The sequence below is a fragment of the Vipera berus genome (assembly GCF_964194415.1).
Source record: "Vipera berus genome assembly, chromosome: 3".
In the NCBI taxonomy this organism is placed as follows: Eukaryota; Metazoa; Chordata; class Lepidosauria; order Squamata; family Viperidae; genus Vipera; species Vipera berus.
Genome location: NC_138204.1, coordinates 37,959,550 through 37,982,537, shown reverse-complemented (window position 1 = coordinate 37,982,537; position 22,988 = coordinate 37,959,550). Strand labels below are relative to the sequence as shown.

At 38.8% G+C, this 22,988-nt stretch overlaps 1 protein-coding gene across 4 annotated transcripts in view; it reads left to right on the top strand.

Moving 5' to 3' along the window:
* Positions 1-4,954: 4,954 nt before the first annotated feature.
* HIPK1 (homeodomain interacting protein kinase 1) overlaps positions 4,955-22,988 on the top strand; it is a 41,537-nt gene continuing 23,503 nt past the window's right edge. For 2 of the 4 annotated variants that reach the window (XM_081325704.1, XM_081325701.1), the window contains exons 1-4: positions 4,955-5,401; positions 12,876-13,953; positions 21,580-21,703; positions 22,661-22,780. In XM_081325704.1, the coding sequence (XP_081181830.1) occupies positions 12,878-13,953; positions 21,580-21,703; positions 22,661-22,780 (1,320 nt within the window). In that variant the 5' untranslated portion in view covers positions 4,955-5,401; positions 12,876-12,877. Of the gene's footprint in view, positions 5,402-12,858; positions 13,954-21,579; positions 21,704-22,660; positions 22,781-22,988 lie in introns of all 4 variants that reach the window. The other 2 variants (XM_081325702.1, XM_081325703.1) reach the window with 2 other exon arrangements.

The window sequence follows — 22,988 nt, the reverse complement described above, 5'->3', positions numbered from 1 at the left end:
GTTATAGCTACAGAATTAATGTTGTCCTGTTCAGATTTAGCTTAACTGTTGTTGAAACAAACTTTTATCTGTTGTCTAACAGGATTGGGGACAAAACGGGATTTGAATCATCCAAAAGGATGGTAGAAGGCCATCCATGGATTTCTGCCATCTGGACAATCACTACAATAAAAAGCCACAAAGCTGCAATTCAAGACAGTAAAAAAGAAATCCAATAGTACTTTTTGTGGGAAGTGATTATGCAAGGATTGTTCTTTTATGAAGGCTTTAAAAAGTTTGTCCATTAAGGAAGCATGTAATGATAATGTTATTGTTAATGATACCATAAAAAGATCTACTAAAAATATTATAATTTCTTAATTTCTCCTTTGTTGCATTCTGATATGCAGTTATTTATAAACATTTAAAATGTTCAGTTATTTTTAATACAGGATTATTGATGCTGCCTGGCTGTATTGCTAACTGGCCGAGTATCTTAGCACCTATGTATATTTATGTTTGATATTTTTTTGTTTTTATTATTTTAAAATGTTTTTAGTATTTTGATTGTAATATTTTTTTTGAATTGTAAGCTGTCCAGTTATTGATTGAGATGAAATTGAACGAACAAATGAATGCCTCTCCAGGGTTTTAGCAGGAATTTGTTGAATATCTTTGCTGTAAAAAACAGATATTCCAGCAAGGAGTTATTATTTACAGCTAGTTCTCAAATTACAACCAAAACTGGAACTGGAACTTCCACTGCTAAATAATGTGATCGTTAAGAGAGTTGCATCCCATTTTACAACCTTTTTTTGCCCTGGCTGTTAAGTAAATCAGGGTTCCCCAAACTATGGACTGTGGCCCAGGACCGGGTTGTGGGCTCTTGGCCAGTGGGCCATGGAAATTGCTGGCCAATGTGCACACATGTGGACATGCATTCCCCCTACTTGCACCCGTGGCTCCATTTGCACATGCACGTGGGCGCGAATGGGGCTGCTATCACAGGGCGAGTGTCTGCAGCCCATTTCTGCATGAGTGAACGGGCACCGCAGGAGGTGCGCCATGGAAGGTGCGCAGCCATTTGCGTATGTGCACAGCGCCAGCGCATGCACCATGTGCACACAATTTTGAAGCTGCATTTCTTCCCTCCGGTCTGTGAGCCCTGAAAGGTTGGAGACTCCTGAAATAAATCATGTGGTCATTAAATAAGTCCGGTCAGTCATTTTCTCAGCCCAATGCCCCACATAGGGTTGTTGTGGGGAAAATAGGAGGCAAGAGGATTAAGTACGTTCACCAGTTTTTCTGTATATCGTGTGTGTGTCTGTGTGTGTCTGTGTGTATATGTAAGAAGGCACAAGTGGCATCTGAATCAGAATAAACTTCTTCAATTTGTGCCCATATCAGATGAATGTATTGAACAAGTGCAGATGGGACATTTGCTGAGAATTCTGGAAATTCTGGAAATAATGCACATTATTTGGAGAGGGAAATGGCAGTACAAAACAGAGTGCAATCACAGTTTCATTTAGTACAAGGCTTAGAGACGGATTGAAATACTAAGCTCTTGTAAATTAAAGAATTGATTGATTGTTGTTGTTAGTTGTGAAGTCGTGTCCGACCCATTGCGACCCCATAGACAACATTCCTCCAGGCCTTCCTGTCCTCTACCATCTTCTGGAGTCCATTTAAGCTCATGCCTACTGCTTCAGTGACTCGATCCAGCCACCTCATTCTCTGTCGTCCCCTTCTTCTCTTGCCCTCAATCTTTCCCAGCATTAGGCTGTTCTCCAGTGAGTTCTTCCTTCTCATTAGGTGGCCAAAGTATTTGAGTTTCAACTTCAGGATTTGGCCTTCAGGGTTGATCTCCTCTAGGCCTGACCGGTTTGATCACCTTGTAGTCCAAGAGACTCGCAGGAGTCTTCTCTAGCACCATAGTTCAAAGGCCTCAATTCTTTGGCGCTCAGCCTTTCTTACGGTCCAACTTTCACAGCCATAAAGGACTGATATGTTCCATCATCTTACATTTCCCTCTTCCCCTGGGTTTGTACAATACGTTGAGTCCAATCACCAAAACAAATATGAAGAAACCGTTATAGCCTTCTTGGAACTCGAATAAATTTCCTCCTAAGACAGTTAAGACTGCAATTTCATTTCTGATTTAATTAAATATTTATGCCTTCAATGTATGTATTCCCCCTATCCATTAAAAAATTGCTTGCCTTAGGTTGGAGGAGAGCTGTGTTAGCCTATGATGGCCAGCCCTTCCGGAGAGGCCAGACTAGCAAATCAATGGCATGTAAATCAATATTATGTTATAGTAAAGCGGTAGGAGCAGACCTTTACAAATCTGAATCGGCTTCTCCCCTCTTTCCTTTTAGAGAGGCCTTATCTGAGATGTTTACTCACGCTGTCTTCTTGTTCCAGACTCAAACCTCTTCTTATCTGACCTTTGATAGCGGCTCTCCTTCCTTTTCCCCAAGGCCTTTCCACTCTGACACCCCAAAATCAACTTTTCTGAGTCACCAGGGCTGCTACGTTGACAAGCCTATAAAGCAGCAGAGTCTGACTGTAGAAATAATAATAATAATAATAATAATAATAATAATAATAATAATAGTTATCATTATCATTATCATTATCATTATTATTATTATTATTATTATTATTATTATTATTATTATTATTATTATTAGAGATACCTGTTGTGGAAACCCACCTCATGTGATAAATGTACAGTACTGTACAACTCAAAATAGGGTTCAAAAAACAATGGTTACATAAATTACAGGTCGGAATGTTGTGAGACTCAGTATGTGTTTTGTAACCCATGGGAAATAATTCATTTCAAAACACTGAGATTAAGATCAGTCTTTAAAATGACTTCCATAGATAAGGGATTATAGAAGCTGAGTGGCTCTCTATCTACAAATGAATCCTGCTACCTTATATTTTGTTTCAAGGCTGTAATTTAGAATGATGTGGAAATACAAAGATGCTGCAAGAGTTCAGACCACAGGCTACTCTTTTCTCAACAAAAGGTGTTATAAGTTCTAGAATGGTTGCATTTGATTGATAAAAAAGACAACTTGTTGTTTCACACTGAAGAGAAAACTTGAAGGATTCCTAGAAAGATGGAATCCCACTGCTTTCAGAGAAATCCGGAATCCTTCATGGACTAAAATTCCAAACTTCCTGTAGGTTTTGAAAAAAAGGCCCATTTTCTGGCAGATCAAAACAAGGAGAAAGGGTCTTTTTAAATTACCTAAACAGAAATTTAACTTGGATACAGAAGCAAGGGGCATCATACAGGTAGTCCTTGACTTACAACCACAACTGAGCCAAACATTTTTGTTGTTAAGCAAGACATTTGAGTTTTGCCTTATTTTATGACATTTCTTGCCACAGCTGTGAATCAATGAAGTTGTTAAATCAGCACAGATTAACTCCAAGGTCAACATCAGACCAACAATTAAACAATAACCCAATCAAGAAACCGCCACAGAACCATTAGTAAACAGCCCAACCAAAGAATCCCTAAGACAGCCCCCACCCATCACCAGAATATAAACTGATGCAAACAGCACTCCTTACTAGCACTGATGATGTTATCTAGTTAATTTCATTGAGGGCCGCATCAGCATTGTGGTTGCCCTCAAGGGGCCGAGTGGGTGTGGCCTGGGTGGGTGTGGCCTACTGGGTGGGCGTGGCTAGAGTGCGTAGGGCCTACTGGGTGGGCATGGCCAGATCTACATCGTTGGTATCAAGGGTGCCTATGGGGGCCTGGGCAGGAGTGGGACAGATCTGAGGGTCTCTGGAAGGAGGAGGGTCTCTGGGCCAGGGCCAAGGCAGTGGGGGCCGTTCCCTCACTGTTTCCAGGATGGCTTTGCAGGCCACATGAAACCACTTCGTGGGCCGGATCCGGCCCCCGGGCCTTGTGTTTGACATGTCTGAGTTAGGGTAATGAAACGTTTGCAAGAAAACAAGCAAGCTCAGAGAGCACAAAGAACCCATTTCAACTCTGAGCTACAAATATTCTCCTTCATTGGTTGTTAAGTTAGTAACAAGGTCGTTAAGTGAATTTGGCTTCCCCATTGACTTGGCTTGTCAAAAGGCCACAAAAGATGATCACATGATCCCAGGACCCTGCAACCTTCATAAATATATGCCAATTGCCCCAATTTTGATCACAGGGGTGCTGCGACTGTCGTGTGAAAAATAGTCACGTCACTTCTTTCAGTGCCTTTGTAACTTTGAACAGTCACTAAACAATACATAAGTCGAGGACTACCTGTACAGTAGAGTGAATGACAGTCACAGTATGGGGAAAAAAAGGGAAGCAGAGGTTTCGGTTTCTTACTTCGCTGAATACAACCGAGAGCCACGTTGCTTCTGAAAAAGTTAATTAAAACGGCTTATTTGCCATGTCCTCAGAGGTAAGGAGCTTCTATTCAACAAAGAAACAAGTCTGGCGGCAAACCTGACGCCACTCGAGCCCTTTCCGATGGGTCTTAGTCCGAATAATGGGCCCAGGACAGCAGAAGGGCGGAAAGCCGCGAAACCCGACGAATCCTTTCGGGATGCCTATCAAGGCGCGGCAGGCGATCAGTTCTAGGGCGAGCTTTCTCGCTCGCGTTATCGGCCTCTGCCTTGCAGCCCCAAACCCACTTCGGCTCTTAAGAGACAAGAAAACCGAGCAGATATTCGGTTTGATATCGTGCCAGGGCGAACCGAGAACAAATTCGCATTATCACTCTACGGCTGCGGACGCTGGAGAAAACGCAGCCTCGGCTTCCCGGCTCCACAAAATTCAGCGCCGGTTCGGCAACTCCCTCCCCGTCACGTGGGTTCCCGTGATCCTTTCCGTCTCTCCCTCGGCGCTCGGCTTCCTTCGCCTGGCAAGCCCAGAGCGTGCGGGGCAGCTTTATAGTTCCGCGCTCGGCAGGTTCAGCCTGATTTAGGCGAGGGGCGCGGAAGGGAGCGGGAGCAGCTGGGTTGAACCGAGGGGCCCTCGAGGGCGCGGCGGCTAGCAGAGCGGCGGGGCCGGGGCCGGGCTGGGCTCGCTGGCGGGCGACGGGGGCCCAAGCCTGGCGAAAGCGGAGGCTGAAGGGCTTGGGGGTTGCCTGTGGGCTGGCCGGCTCGACAGGGCCGCCGCGGCCTCACTCCCCTTCGCCCAGGGCTAGGATGCGCCCGCTTGTCCCCCGGCACCGGCAGGCAGCTCCCGGCCCGGCCCGCCGTTGAGATACCCCGAACGGTGGCGAGTAAGTACCTTCCCTCGGGGCGGCCGTGAGTGGGTAGGATCGAATGGGACAGGCCGCTGGGCACGCCATTTAGCCCTGACTGATAGGTCAGTGACCGCCATATCTCTGGGCGACTGCTGAGGCCTGCTAGGAGAGACGACGAGGCAAAATCGTCGCCAGAAGTGAGTAAATTGTTGTAGGTCTACGGAAGACCCCGTGGAAGAGTTATCGTCGGTAGACGATCAGGGTGTTTTTTTTGTTTATCCCCTAATAATGGTGTAATCGGCCTTTCCCCCCCCCCCCCCCGGTTCCCAGCGACTTAAACTTAAATGAAGCAACTGGATTTTTCCATTCTTCGAAGTTGTTTGTTCTCTCCTGCTTAAATCGCTTGAGCGGATTCCTCAAGCGTGTAAATTGCGTCAAACATTCCCGAAAACGTTCTTGCGTTGTGCGCAGGAGGCAATTTTGTTAAGCTGAAATACAGTTGAAGCTTACAAAAATTATACAGAATTAGCAATTAGCCGGGAGCGCTTCTTGCAGAGAAATATTTTCCCAGAAAGCATTTAAACACACACAAAACAGACCCATGGAAAAGCAGTTGATTTTTTTTTTCTCTCATAGCACAATAACTTTAGAAAAGTTGCTGGATTTCTCAGTAATCTTGTGGCATTCTCTCGTTGCAATTATAATCGTTTGTCAGTTTCCCACAGTGATTGTACCTAGAGCCAAAACAGGTTTTTATTGGTATTTCCAGATAGTGCTTAAAAATGCTCTTTTAGATTAAGAAGTAACTAGAGATTTTAGATTTAGATCTGTAAGGTGCTGTATAAGTAACTCATCTTGAGGCATTCCTCAGTTAATTTGATATGAAAATAGTAATGGTTTAAAAGTTTTCACTTAAGTTGCTAGGATTAAGTTACTACATATGAGTGTAAGATGCTAAACTAAAATGTGGTTGGCTAGTTATTGATTGTTGTTTGCACATTGTGGTTATGGTACAGAAGATTGTATGCGCATACTTAAGTTATTGGATGACAGTGTCACCTGCAACCATTGAAGCTTATTAGGTGACTTTAAGTGAGTCATTCTAAGCCCAGCCTACCTCACAGATTTGTTGTGAAAAAAATGGAGGAAATACTTTTTTTAACTGCATGAGTACCTGAATGAATGGTGGGATATACATTAAACAAATGGATACAATGTTTTGTAGTAGAGCTTTCTTAGAAGATAAGCAAGATGTAACTGTGTCAGCATGTAGTTCAAACTTAGTTTCAAAGGCATGTTGGGTTTGATGGGGTAGATATAAACCATGTTTTCCCGAAAATAAGACCTAGCTTTTTACACATTCACCCAATATAAGCCCTACCCCCAAAATAAGCCCTACTTAAAAACCTGCCCACTCCATTGCACCTGGTTGCACGAGGTGGGGTGAGGCGTACAGGTTAAAATCAAGCTAGGGCGGGGATGGGGTGGAGCTGTCCCAGACGCCCCACACATACTTACCTTAGGACAGTTGCAGCCAGCCCTCCCACGCTGCGACATCTGCCTCGCCTCGCCTGTCCTCTTCTTTTGCGGCCACTTGCTGCTGATCATGCGTGTTGCTTCTGGCTTCTGTTTTGCCATCGGAGGCCTTCCAGAAAGGCACCTGCAGTAAAGAAATGGCATCCGGATTGAAGTGCATGGCATCCCCTGGAAGGCCTCTGATGATGATACGGAAGCCAGGAGCCGCCACAAGAGGGTGGGCGAGGCGAGGTGTGCCTAGGCAGATGGGGCATGGGAAGACTGGTTGTGGTGGTCCTAAGGTAAGACATCCTCCCAAAATAAGACCTGGTGCCTCTTTTGGAGGCAAAAAAAATATATGTAAGACCGGGTCTTATTTTCAAGGATGTATAAAGTGTGTGTGTGTGTGTGTGTATGCAAACACACACATACACGAGGGCAATTTGGAAATAAGCCTAAGTTTGGTTATCAATGACAGACACAGAACTTTTATTGCACACATTACAACATTACATTACTTTTAGACATAATCACCATTCAAATTGAGGCACTTGTCATAACGTCTTACAAGATTTGAAATTCCTTAGTAGTAGTCGCTCACTGCCAAATCTGTGCTATGGCAGGGTGATCAAAAACATCCCAACGGAACTGCTTTAAAAGTTCTTGGGTGCATTTAGCGGTGTGCAGGCGAGCAATATTGTGAACCAACACCACACTGGAAGTGGTGCCATAGAAAAACCCGCCAAATGTGAAGATGCCAAAGGAGTGCTGCTAGTGAAGTTCATGGAGCTTGTTCAACCATCAATTCAGAAGTCTACTGTGAAACATTACGAAAACACAGACGAGCCATCCATAACAAGCATCGGGGCATGCTGACTTCCAGTGTGGTGTTGGTTCATGATAATGGTCACCCGCACACTGTTAGATGCACCCAAAAACTTTGGAAACAGTTCCATTGGGATGTTTTTGATCACTACCCTCTATAATAGCCCAGATTTGGTGGCGAGAAACTACTACTAAGGAATTTCAAACCTTGTAAAAAAATGCCTCAATTTGAATGGCAATTATGTCGAAAAGTAATGTAGTTTTTTAATGTGTATAATAAAAGTTCTGTATCTGCGAGTGTCTGTTATTGATAACCAAATGGAGGTTTATGTCTGAATTGCACATGTGTGTGTGTGTGTGTGCGCATGCACGCCATAATACTACTAACAATTTGGTAGATACATTTGTGGAAAATAAGGCTTAAATCCCCTTTTAAAATTGCCATAATTTGCAGCTATTCTAGTATAATGATGTACCTTCTACAAGTTAATGTGTATTTTGTTTTCTTTTTGACAAGATTTTCCTAATCATTTTGCTCCACTGCTCCCTTGTTCACTGGCTTTTACTTGTTAATTTGTTTGCTTATGAAGAGAATTGCTGTAAAGGATCAACATTTTACATCTACTCCAGTCTAATACTCACTGATAAGCACAATGTGTTGATATAATAATTGAGTAAATAGTTTAAAAATTAACCACTATGCAACACTGACTGAAAACTAGGTATAGGTCCTTATTTCTTCTGTTGAGATTATACCTTTAGTATAATTCTTTAGTATTAAATTCATGCTGTGAATTTCCATGTTTTAAATTATTGGAGAAGTGATAGTAGCAGCAAAACAGTGTTTTATCCTGGTAACAGTTTGCATTTAGACCAATTTTATAACACATAATTGATGCTGATGTGGCATTAGATCTAGCTTATATGCAAGCTGGAGAGGGTTTTAAGACAGTTTCCTGGATACTGATAAAAGTATTCTGCTGAAACGTGTTATGGTTGTTCTACGAAACTTGATACAATGCCTTTAGTACAGCAGTTTTCCTTGGGCAGACTTTTGGGAATAAAAATCTGAGATTCATTTCTTGGAGCCAGATTTGATTTTCTTGCTACTGTTTTTTATTCATTGAGCTAATATGCTATAGAATTGGAATAAAACCTTTGGAATGGGTTAGCTCTTCAAAATACTGGGTTCTCTTGGCAATCAATATTCTAGAAAAATATGTATATGATACTGCTGCTTTTCCTTTGCATGAAAAGATAACACTGGTAACTGGCATCTGATTATTGCTTAGTATATAAAAAAGGGCAGTAGAGGCTAATTTATACTGTATTATATGCAAGAAGCTTGCATTTATGTTCATTATTAAAAGACAGTAGTTACAGGGGAGAGGTTCAAACTTTGCAGTAGCTTGAACAAATAGATTAATAGCTTAGCTCCTAAAAGTCCAAACATATTTATGTTGTCAGAATTGGAATATATTTTTCTTGGCAAAACACTTGTCTTAAAGTCTAAGCCTCTGTTAGATCTGATATTAAAAGAGTGAAAAAAGAGTTAACATTTTGTTAGTGGATTACTAACATGTAGGAAGTTAACTCTTCCTCTGCCCCTAGAGTTGGGGATGTTTTGTTGTATAATACATTGCTATAGTTCAGGGCTTTTCAAACTGCTGGCCCGCGGGCCAGATGCATCATGCCAAACCCGTGCCCACTCCATTGCCAGCAATGGGAAAAAAGTTGCGACACGTCACGTGACATTGTGAGTTTGACATCCCTGCTATAGTTAGTAGTTAAAATAGGATTTTAGTATTTAAAAATACTGGAAGTTACTAAGGAATATTTTAATTTTATGTTACGGAACATGCAAAATTAATGCAATCTAGAGATGACTCAACATTGAAACGGCATTTGAGAAAGTTAATATGAGTTAAATGCACATTTTTTTCAGAACTATCTTCTACAGTTAGTGCTTGAGTTACAGATTCATTTAGTGAACAAAGTTACAAGTACTTACAAGTGACTTATGACCGTTTTTCACATTTACGACTTTGCAGCTTCCCCTTGGTCACATGATCAAAATTCAGACTCTTGGCAATTGACTCCTATTTATGACTGTTGCAGTGTCCTGGGGTCATGTGATCATCTTTTGTCACCTTTTGACAAGCAAAATCAATGGGGAAGCCAGATTCATTTAACTTACTAACTTAACAACTGCAGTAACCCACTTAACAACTATGGTAAGAAAGGTCATAAAAGGGGCAAAACTCAATTAACAAAAGCCTGGCTTAGCCACAGTAATTTTGGGCTCAATTTTGGTCGTAGGTTGAGGACTACCTTTAGCTATTTCTCCACTGCCATTTTTTTACTGGATATATTTCTGTTGGTCTGTACGGATGGCATAAGAAAGTATTTGCACCATAGGCAGCATTTTAAAGAGTTTAATATAATATTGCTGGGAAGCAAGATAGAAAAATAGTATTAACTGGTGCAGGTAGCATCAACAGCATTGTGAGTTAATTTCTTTGTTTAAATAGGGAAGTTAGTTACAGAATGAGATTTTATTAGCATTGCAAATAAAAATGCATTTATGAATTGACTATGGAGTATTTGTACAAATATCTTGCATAAAGCATAGATTGTATAGTTGTGGACATGTGTTGTATCTTCAAAATTTAAAAAAGTTCTCATAAATTGATTTTTTAAAAAAATCGGGTAGCTCTTGAATAATCTCACCTTATATAGTTGGGGAAAGCCAAATAATTAAAAGATACTTTTTAACTATTAAAGGTTAATATACAGTTGCAAGAAAAAGTATGTGAACCCTTTGGGATTACATGGAGTTTTGCATGAATTGGCCATAAAATGTGCTCTAAACGTCATGTAAGTCACAACAATAGAAAAACACAGTCTGCTTAAAATAACACTACACAAACAGCTGTTGTCATGTTTTAATTGAACATAAGATGGAAACATTCACAGTGCAGGGTGGAAAAAGTATGTGAACCTTTGGACTTAATAACTGGTTGACCCTCCTTTGGCAGCAATAACCTCAACCAAACGTTTCCTGTAGTTGCAGATCAGACCTGCACAACGATCTGTAGTAATTTTGGACCACTCCTCTGCACAAAACTGTTTCAGTGTAGCAATATTCTTGGGATGTCTGGTGTGAATCGCTCTCTTAAGGTCATGCCACAGCATTTCAATCGGGTTGAGGTCAGGACTCTGACTGGGCCACTCCAGAAGGCATATTCTGTTCTGTTGAAGCCATTGTTTTGTTGAATTACTTGTATGCTTTGGGTCATTGTCCTGTTGCATCACCCATCCTTTGCGGAGCTTCAGTTGGTGGACAGATGGTCGTACGTTTTCCTGCAAAATGTCCTGATAAACTCTGGAATTCATTTTCCCATCAATGACAACAATCCATCCAGGCCCTGAGGCAGCAAAGCAGCCCCAAACCATGATGCTCCCTCTGCCATGTTTTACAGTGGGGATGAGGTTTTGATGTTGGTGTGCTGTGCCTTTTTTTCTCCACACATAGTGTTGTGTGTTTTTCCCAAACAACTCAAATTTTGGTTTCATCTGTCCACAGTATATTTTGCCAGTAGTGCTGTGGAACATCCAGGTGCTCTTTTGCAAACTTCAAACGTGCTGCAATATTTTTTTTGGACAGCAATGGCTTCCTCCGTGGCGTCCTCCCATGTACTCCATTGTTGTTTAATGTTTTCCTTATTGTAGATGTGTCAACAAAAATGTTGGCATGTGCCAGAGATTCCTGTAGGTCTTTAGCTGACACTCTAGGATTCTTCTTTACCTCATTAAGCATTATGCGCTGTGCTCTTGCAGTCATTTTTACAGGACGACCACGCCTAGGGAGAGTAGCAACAGTGCTAAACTTTCTCCATTTGTAGACTGTCTTACTGTGGACACATGAACATCAAGGCTTTTGGAGATACTTTTGTAACCCTTTCCAGCTTCATGCAAGTCAACAATTCTTGATCGTAGGTCTTCTGAGAGCTCTTTTCTGCGAGGCATGGTTCACCTCAGACAGTGCCTCTTCAGACCAGTAAACCCAAACCAGGTGTGTGTTTTTAAAGGGCAGGACGGCTGTCAGCAACACATCCAATATCATCACACTGAGTGGAGTCAAGGTTGGCTCACTCCTGGCTCCAATTAGCTCTTGGAGAAGTCATTAGGCTAGGGGTTCACATACTTTTTCCACCCTGCACTGTGAATGTTTACATGTTATGTTCAATTAAAACATGACAACAGCTAATGTTTGTGTAGTATTATTTTAAGCAGACTGTGTTTTTCTATTGTTGTGACTTACATGACGTTTAGAGCGCATTTTATGGCCAATTCATGCAAAACTCCACGTAATCCCAAAGGGTTCACATACTTTTTCTTGCAACTGTAAAGGCCCAATTAAAGGCTAATTTAAATATTAAACAAAATGAAGTTTTAGTATCCTAAGACAGAGGTCCCCATCCCTGGGCTGTGACTACTGTGGACCGGGTTGTGGCCTATTTGGAATTGGACCACATGAATGGCTGGCTGGAGCATGTGCATGCACATGCATAGCTCAACTTGTGCAAGTAGCAAGCTGGTCATTCAGTTAATATAACCAAGATAAGCTTTAATTAAGAGCTTATTTGATGTAGTGCTTAAAAACATCTGGCTAGAAAGTAGAAACTGAGTTCTAGTTCTGCTCTAGGCACAAATTCAACTGGGTGATTGTCTCACCCAGAAAGAAAGCGGTGGCAAACCCCTTCAGAAAATACTGCCGAGAAAGCTGTGTGGATTTGTCCATGTAATCATCAGGAATCAAGATTGACTTTATTTATCTGCCTATTTATTAAATTGTTTGCCTCCCATCTCGCTGCAAAACATGAAGACACAAATATATGCACACAAAACCACATACGCACAACTTTAATTATGTGAAAAGTAGAATTTTGTATATAGTTATAGTAAAATTATGGTCAGAGTTAGATCATCTTCCTCCAGTGTACCACTGTAACATTGACTTGGACTTTTCTAACCTTCTGAAGAAGGTGAATGAATATTCCAATTCAACTGGATTTTCCCCTCTGCACAAAGCTATCTGTTGCAACTAATTGGCTCTGTTGGCATGATTCCAGAATAATAACTATAGCTTCTTTTCCTGCTTCTAATCAGGTTTTGTAGGATAGATATGTAAAGAAATGGGATGTAATTATAATTGCTAATAGCAAATTTGGGGGAAATGAATGATGAGTTGGCTATTCTTATTCAGTTGTAAAAGATATGTGATTTCTATTTCTGCAAATGTGATGTCCAGGTCTTTGTTTCCTCTAGGTATGGCCTCACAGCTGCAGGTGTTTTCACCTCCATCAGTATCTTCGAGTGCCTTTTGCAGTGCCAAGAAACTGAAAGTGGAGCCCTCTAGCTGGGATGCTTCAGGACAGAGTAACAGTGACGAGTATTACAGTCACAGCAAAAATCTCTCTGGTGCTCAAGGGCCAGCAAGCTCTTCTCACCAGGTAGCAAACTTCAGTATCCCTGCTTATGATCAGAACCTCCTTCTCCCTGCTCCTTCAGTTGAGCACATTGTGGTTACAGCAGCAGACAGTACAGGCAGTGGCGGAACAACATCCTTTCAAAACAGCCAAGCCCTAACACACAGGGCTAACATTGCTTTACTGGAACCATATCAAAAATGTGGCTTAAAAAGGAAAAGTGAAGAAGTTGACAGCAACGGTAGCGTGCAAATAATTGAGGAACATCCACCTCTCATGCTGCAAAACAGACCTGCGGTGGGTGCTGCGGCCACTACCACCGCTGTAACAACCAAAAGCAGTAGTTCCAGTGGCGAAGGTGATTACCAGCTAGTCCAGCATGAAATTCTTTGTTCTATGACAAATAGCTATGAAGTCTTGGAGTTCTTGGGCCGAGGAACTTTTGGACAGGTGGCAAAGTGCTGGAAGCGCAGCACAAAGGAAATTGTTGCTATCAAAATTTTGAAAAATCACCCTTCTTATGCCAGGCAAGGTCAGATTGAAGTAAGCATCCTCTCTCGACTGAGTAATGAGAATGCTGATGAATATAACTTTGTCCGTTCATATGAGTGTTTTCAACACAAAAACCACACATGCCTGGTGTTTGAAATGCTGGAGCAAAATTTGTATGACTTCTTAAAACAAAATAAGTTTAGCCCTCTGCCTCTGAAATACATTCGACCAATATTGCAACAAGTGGCCACTGCTTTGATGAAACTGAAAAGCTTAGGTCTAATACATGCTGACCTAAAGCCTGAAAACATCATGTTGGTGGATCCTGTGCGCCAGCCATATAGGGTCAAGGTCATAGACTTTGGCTCTGCTAGTCATGTCTCAAAAGCTGTGTGTTCCACCTATTTACAGTCACGATATTATAGGTAAGTATCAGTTTTCTATGTTCAACCATATCTTTTGTATCAAATCTTGAATCAATAGAAAACTTTATAGATAAATAGATATAATTCAACTCACTAAATTAAAGTGTGAACTGCGTTTTTTTAATGAAATGCATCCATATCATAGAACAGCTCAAATTAACTTGACATTATATGCCCACTACGTTAAAAAAAAGAAGAAAAATTGACCTAAGAAATCCATTACAGATATACTCAAAGTTATAGGAATTTCCTTCTGGTTCCTATTTGGTGTTCTGTTACTTCTTTGTTACGGTTTGAAGAACCTGAAGGATGGTTTTCCCATAACAAGCTCTCCAGAGGAAGATCATCCTTTTGTTCCTTAACCTGGCTAAATTTAATTATATAAACTAGACAGATCAGCTTATCTATGGTAGTGCAACATCTGTAGAATGGCCTCTTCATTTCAGTGCCAAGTTTAAATTATATTTTGTTTCATCTTTCAGTTCAGCAACATGTAAAACTTATTGACAGGCATTTTAAGTTGTCATACTAGATTATTTACTGTATATATGCATTTTCAGTTCTAGTAATTGTAAGTTTATTTCTGCTTTTGTGCTGTAACATATTTTGATTTTCATGTCATTTGATGGCAAAAGAAATGATTTTTTTTAAAAAAACTAGGCTAGTTTTCTTGAACTTGGATTTGAATATTAGCTTTAGAAACCATGGATTAATTGAATCTTACACAATCTGGTATTTTAGATTACAACTGTCATCTAGTACAGCATGCAGGCTGGGAATTATGATAGTTATAATCCTATTCATATAGAGAACATTAGCACATAGGATACTAACGTGGTATCTGAATTTTCATTGTAGAAATTATAATATTTGTGCCAAGCACAGCATTAACAGGTAATTGCAATAAGTAAATACTCAGTAGAACCCAATTTACTTTATTCAGGAAAGTGATTATCCATTTTTTAAAACAACTTTCCCCTTTTTTCCTTATATGCATTCACTTCATAATTGCCCATGAGTACCCCTGATTTTGAAATCATGCTATTGTCAGCAGTCCTCCTTATTATATTTCTTATACTACTTCATGGCAAGTAGTCATTTCAGGCCTTATCAGAAGATGCAGTTATCCTTTCAAACCTAATAGTAGGAAATTGACCATACATAATATAAACTAAAAGATAGTTTATCAAATCATACTCTCCCTTCAGTTGAGGCTGTTACAGTCTCAAATATTTTGGGTTAGTGAGCACATTATTAGTGTTTTCACAAAATGTCCTTGTGTCAATTTGACCAATTACAAAACAAAACAGAGAGAAATCTAGCAATTCTTGCCACAGTTGCCTTATCAAAGACTTCTTATGACTGAAAAGTTGGAGGATTTCTAAACAGATCATTGGATTCCAAGCATTATTTTTTTTAAAAAAAGACAGAGTCCCAAGCCATTTTTCTATGTACAGTTAATCTTAGAAACTGACACCTTGCTTTGTATTTATTAGTGTTATTACTACTATTAATATTATTAAAGTCTGGTAGGATTGATAATCTACACATGAATTAAAATACTCATTTCTGTTCTAATTCTTGTGAAAAAATTCTTGTGAAAAACTGCCTTTTTAATCAAGGAAAAAATTTCAGTTACAGTACAATATTGTAGCGCCATAGTTTTCTGCCATTTATTGTTGGTAGGGTTGACAACCTATTTCCTTGTCTATGTATGCAAGAAGTGAGTATGTGGCAAAAAAGTAATGGGAGGTGTACCCTGCATCTGTGTGTACTTCCCTGGCCAAATTATAGATCTGTCAGTCCTGGAATAATAAAAAGTGTGTTATATTTTTCTAATATATTGGAGAACGCAATATGAAAAAGTGGTGAAACACTAGTACAGTTGTTTCCTATTTATAACCACAGCTTCACAAAGTGAGAAACAGCTGTTGTAGGAAAGAGCAACTCTGCAAGTATTAAGTCTATTGGATAAAAAGATTCCAATATTGGATCAACATAACTGTAATTATTTGAAATGTGATTTTTGTTCCCACATATAAAACGGATCAGTAATCAACAGTAACATATACTGCATCCCATATGCTAATCAAGCGTTATCTAAATAGTGTGTTTTTCTTGGCATAATTATGTTCCAAAATTGAACATTTGGAGTCTTTTTCAAATAATTAAAAATCTGCATATCACAGCAATCCACAATTGCTTAAAATTCTTTACTCAGTTTTAAAATAGATTTTACTAGAAAAATCCAGTAATTTATCTGAGCTTAATAAGAGGTTGTCTCATTTCTTTGATTTTATGCTTTTTTATTTATTACCCAGCATATACGTTCCTATCAAAAAAAATCTTGATGCTTACTTGTTCCAATTAGATATTTAATTATTATGTAGTTGAGAGTTTGCCAAGCTTTTTTTATTAAAATAAGAATAGTTGTGACTGATCCTGTTGGTCATGGTGACATGGAGCAGATGAAATAACATATACTAGTACAGTCATTTTAGTCTTATTGGCTTGTCATCTCTCATATCGGCCTTATTAACATAGTTCCAAGAGTTTTGGAAGAGTCTGTAGAAAGCACATGAGTCATATGTTCAAAAGGGGATAAGTACTAATTTGTTAAACTTCCTTTTTAACCACAATATATAACAAATGTCTAAAGTAAAGTATTAGAAAAAAACCCCACTTTTTCTGTTGAAAAATATAAGTATGATGTATTGTTTGTGCATATCTCTTAAGGACAGGGAAATTACTGGTACTAAATCTAGTCTGTCACTTCCATCTTACAGAGTAATTTGCCTTGATTTTCTCTAGACTTATTTCAGACTTACATAATGCTAAGAATAGACATTGTACCAAATAAATGAAAATGATAAGATCTCTTCACAACCTTCCTAGGGTTTTTAAATATTTCATGAATCTCAGGTTAGTATATTTGACTCCAACTTTCAGTTGTATGAAAGAATTCCTTTCATTTTCACAACAGTAAGCTAGAGAGTTCCTTTCTTTTGCCAGAGTTATTTATTTATTTATTTGATTTGATTTGTATACCGCCCTTCTCCCTAAGGACTCAGGGCGGTGAACAGTGACATAAATATCAAAATGTACAAATACAGATATTGAAAACAAATTAAACCCTAATGCCCAGATGCAGAAGATAAGTTACCTTAAAATAATAATTACAACAGAACCCGTCAGACCAGACCGGATTGCTCAAACAGATAGGTTTTTAGGTCGCGTCGGAAGGAGCGAAGGTCGGGAGCCATCCGGAGCTCAACCGGTAAACAGTTCCATAGGTCAGGCGCGCCCACAGAGAACGCCCTCCCCCTGGGAGCCACCAGACGGCATTCTCCGAACGGCGGAACCCTTAGGAGGCCCTCTCTGTGGGAGCGCACTGGGCGGAGGGAAGTTGATTCCTAAGGTACTCCGGACCCATGCCATGTAGGGCTTTGAAAACCATTACCAGCACCTTGAATCTTACCCGGAGGACAACTGGGAGCCAATGCAGCTCACGGAGTAGAGGTATAACATGGGAGTATCGGGAGACTCCCAACACAACTCTCGCGGCTGCATTCTGTACCAGTTGGAGCCTCCGAGTGGTCCTCAAGGGCAGCCCCATGTAGAGAGCATTGCAGTAGTCTAAACGAGAAGTCACGAGTGCATGAGTGACCGTACGCAGGGCATCCCGGTCTAGATAGGGCCGTAATTGTCGCACCAGGCGAACCTGGGCAAAGGCTCCCCTAGTCACAGCTATTATGTGGTTATCTAAGGAAAGCTGTGAATCTAGGAGGACTCCCAAGTTGCGAGCCCTATCTAACACCCCCTATAGAAAGAGATGGAATGTTCTGAATATCCCAAGATGCCGGTACGTACAGCCACTCAGTCTTGTCAGGGTTGAGTTGAAGCCTGTTCTTCCCCATCCAGACCCGAACTGCTTCCAGGCAACGGGACATCACATCGAGGGCATCACTGAGGTGGTTTGGGGTCGAAATAAAAAGCTGGGTATCATCAGCGTACTGGTGATACCCGACTCCAAAACCACGAATGATCTCACCTAGCGGTATCATGTAGATGTTGAATAGGAGAGACGAGAGGATCCAACTGCAACTAAATGTTTTCAATACAAAAGGTAATATTTTGTGGGATCCAACATAGGCTTCCTGTTGAAGTAAGATAGGACTTGTCCTTCATTAATCTCTCCCTTCCCACCTTCCTTCACTGGAGTGAAAGAGACGCTCATTGGATGGTCTTCCAGATTTTGTGAGCAGTTTTTAAGTTGACTTTGCATGTTGTAGAAAAAAATAAAGTTTATTTTCATCTTACAAAAACTGAATTTATTTGATGTTGGTTTATACATTAATTATGGCTTTTTCAATAAGCTATGGCTAAAATTCTGGTTTAGTACAAGTGAGTTAGAGAAACTGTTTTGCTTTGTATAACTGAACTTTTTAAAATGAGCAGCAATATATGATAATCAAAAGTGGAATAAATTTGTCCACTGGGTTACTGCTGACTTTATTAGGAAAAAATAACAACAGAAAGCAGGGTGGATTTGATTTAAATCAAGTCGATTTAAATCGCGGTTTAAATCATGATTTAAATCACTAGTAAAGAGGCTTGATTTAAATCAACTCGATTTAAATCATAATTTTTAAAGAGCAACTGTCATCTCTGTCCTGCAGCGGCTCCTCCTCTGACCCAGTGTTGACTCACCAAAAGTCCCATTCACTTTAATGGGACAGCTGGTGATGCGGGAGTGACACAACAAGGTGAGGGACATGGCAGGCAGCAGGTGAGTGGATGCCCTCAAACAGGCGCTGCCATGATGGATCTGAGATGACAGGTGCTCTTTAAATATAAGGACTCATTCTTGCTGGTAGTTAGAATCTTAAATATTATTTGCAAACAAAATAAAGGTTTCCTATTTAGAATAATAAGCTGTTAGGTTAGTAAAACAGTGATATCAGAACGGATTTTAGGTTAATAGGTTAATCACACATAGTTGGAAAACTACTCAAATTCTTTAATTAAAACACTTAGAGCCTCCTACAGATGCATTTCTCTTCAAACAATCATATAGTTTGTAATGTACATAGAGTTGCAAAACAATGGGATAAAGGAATATTCCAGAACTTTGTTTTATGATTTATCTCATGGTTACTGTGAAATTGTGTGAATGCATCAATGCAGTGCATGTTATCTCAGCTTGCAGAGCTTGGATTCATTCAATGAGTTTACCAAAAATGTAAATATTGCAGAATATACAGCCTCATACTATATAATTAAGCTCCATTTCATGCTGAATAAACTAAATTATTAATGTATCTTAAAGCATTTTATTAAAATAAATTGGATAAAAATTAAAAAAAATCCAATTTAAATTTTAAAAATCTATTTTTTTTTTAAAAAATCGATTGTTATCCACCCTGATAGAAAGTCTTTTTCAATATTGGCATAAGCGTCCTAGTGTCCCTCATATGCTTCCATTAGCAACAAAAACATGGACACAAGTTAAGGGGTTATAAAAACTATAATATTATTTGGAGGGTATAACTTTTGCTGGTTATGGTTTTAGAAAAAAAGGCTAAATGGACACAATGTTCCTTTATTTAGAAGAAAAATTATTTATGAATCGCATTAAAATATTACCTTTTGTATTGAAAACATTTAGTTGCAGGCAATATTCCTATGCAAAATAACTTAAATGAATGTTGTAGAATCTTGTAGATTTCCCTTCTTGCTAAAATTTCAAAGCTCTTTTTTAAAATACTTTCTGGCTATAGGCTTTGTAAATTCCTTTAATACAAACATTCTTTATCCCTCATTTAAGGACATGGATAAAATAAACTGTAGCTACGGTAGTTACCTAGACAAGAGTGAGAGGAATTCAGTTTTTTCTCCTGTAGCTTGAAAGGTCAAATTAAACTTGACTGCTATTTTTTTGTTAGCATGATGGGTTAGGTGCTGTACCATCAGATGTTTTATTGCTACTTTCTTTGGATTGTGTTATCATCCTGTGTTTGTAACATGTATTGTTTTGAAACATTTTGCATGATTATTAAATTAATACAGGCAAAGCTGAAATTATTAGTTTTTGTTGCTCCCTCTGTGTACATTGAGCAACAATTCTGTTAAGATGTGGTAGAGCTAGGAAGGACTCCTCTATTAGATATCTGCTTTTTTGCCTGGATTTGTCCATATGGATATACCAGGAAAAAAATTATACAATATAAAACCATATTCACATGGTACCGTGAAACACAAAATAGACAGCCACATTTTAGCCTACTATGTTAATGCTTGTCAGTTTAAATTAGGCTAATTGAGAAAAATGTTAAGTTAATCATGGGTGAGTTGTTCACATCAAGAGAGCCATTGTATGACTTAGAAAATCTTTGTTCTTCAATTTTTATCTATGCGTGTCTGAAAATGAAATGTACTCTTAAAGTTGTAAAATAGATTATATTTTCCATATGAAAAATGTTCTAAAATTCTCACCAATGTTTTCCACCTTTGCAAATTTATCAGTTCTCATTATCACACTTTCTAAACCAATATTCTGTACTAAGGTGAATCTTGAATTGGCCAATCTGCTAGTGAAGCAAAAAAAAAAAAAGAAGAAGAAAAACTTTCAGTCTCTTCTACAATTTGTCTATAAAAAGTTTTTCTTCCCTGTTTAAAATAAGTGAAAAGTTTAGGGATTGTATCATCCTCTGGTCGATGAAATTGCTGGACTATAACATAAGACTGAGGGAAAGGAGCAGCTGAGATAAGATGTAAATGAGGTAAAAATCAGTGGTTATGGTCTCTTGAAAGAGGATGAGAGTATATAGAAACTGGGTAGAGAAATAATGGAATTGAGGAAAGAAGTTGGATCTGGTGCTTAACTACAACTCATATTTGCACTTTTCTCAGTGGTAGAAAATGTTGCTAATTCATTTTATCATTTTGTGTTGCTCCTAGTTATAAGTGCATAAAAAGTAAGGTTACTGTTACTACTATTTTCAGAAGTAATTCCAAATGAAGTCAGTGCAATATACTTTGAAGGGGGCATATATCACTTTACAGGAATAGGCTGATTTTGCTAGAAATTGTCTCTTCCAATTTAACAAGATGTAATCCACAATCACAGTGGTATATGCATCTAAATATATTTATGTCAGATGACTGTAATGGAATATCCTTGAATGCAAAATTGCTGCCAGTGTAATAGAAATTAAGTGCATCAGTATTCCTACCTAAATAAGAAAATAAGAGTTTGTAAATAACAGTATCAGTTTTGTCAAATCTCAGCTATTAATCTTTTGTAACAAATATCCCAAATTTTTGTATCAATGTAAATGTTAAAAGTTAAAAATATTGGAACTCCTGATTGTCAGAACTTAGTTTATTAGAAGTTATATGTCTTACAGGTTGTCATAATGTAGTTTTCAAGGTTACAGGATAAATTTGCTATTTTTGTCAGAACCTTTATGCATTTTTCTTGGAAAAAATAATGGTTTACTATGGAAAACTCTTCTGACTATACATGTAATAATTTACAACCTTTTAATTGCCATTCAAGTTAGTGGGATTTGTGAATTCGTTGGTGAATTCTGAATAATAAATAAAATATTGCATATTTTGTAGAGCTCCTGAAATCATCTTGGGTTTGCCATTTTGTGAAGCTATTGATATGTGGTCACTGGGATGTGTGATAGCTGAATTGTTTCTTGGGTGGCCTTTGTATCCAGGAGCTTCAGAATATGATCAAGTAAGTCTTTGCTGGTATGCTGATATTCAAACAATACCAACTTTAAACTATTATGCTAGGCAATAGGTTTCATTGAATCCAATAGGATTTGCTTTTGAGTAAATATTGATATTTGTACATGGGTTAAATGAGAGCCACTTAAGTCATTGGCACTGGACTTTTGACCTGAGAGCAATTGATTGGGGTTAATTAATCATCTCAGATTGCTACATATAACTTCTTAGTGCTTAACACGTTCTTATTTTGAGACCAAATATAATCATATGAGACATGTAAATATCTGTTCATTTTGTCCTCCCCCATCCTATTCCATGGTCCTATGTTATAAGAAAAATAGAAAGAACTACACACTAGCACTTACAGGGTTACAGTATTTTCTGCCTATGGCTATACAGTACAGTTGCCTGCTCCATTCTCTGCCAAGAAAGATTATTGCCAACTATCTCTGTGCGAGCATAACTATATGCAAAGTATGCTTTGTGTGGGTATAACTATATATACACGATTTCACAAAGTCACATTTGCTCTGGGGCAGACAGGATCTTTGTGTTGTTGTTCTCCTTCCTGTGAGCAATCTAATTAACTCCTCTTCCTCTCAACAGTGCTATATGTTTAAGTGAATATTTACACTCCAAAAATTCACTAAAAAAGAAGGCCTTTCCTCATGGTCCCATTGAAAGGTTTGGTTCATAGCAGAAGCCAAAGGTTTTTCTTCATAGAAGTAACCCAATTATGGAATTCTGCCGAGGAGAGTAAAACTTTCCCAGAAAAAGCATTTGTAGAATACTAGCTGCCTAGGACTAAACAACTTCTTTTGTAGCATACTGCGCTTGCTTTTATTCTTCTATATAACTCCGTACTCCTTTGGGTGGAATAATGATATAAAAATAAAATTACTATTATTATATGTTAACATTAATAGTTGTTTGTTGACATCAACATTATTTTCTGTTGCAGATTCGTTACATTTCACAAACACAAGGACTACCAGCAGAGTATCTTTTGAGTGCGGGAACGAAAACAAGCAGGTTTTTTAACAGAGATCCAAACTTGGGATACCCTTTGTGGAGACTAAAGGTTTTTTTTTCTTTTTCTTTTCTTTTATTCTTTAGAAGGCTTGTTTTCTGATAATACCACTTACTTTTAAGACATATCTTAGCTAATTATTTGGTTTTTATTGTTTCATTTCTATTTTAAAACTAGTAACTAAGTTACTAAATTAAAAACAATAAATGTAAACTAATAAGTAAACTAGTAGTAATCGATATTGCATTTAGTAGCACTT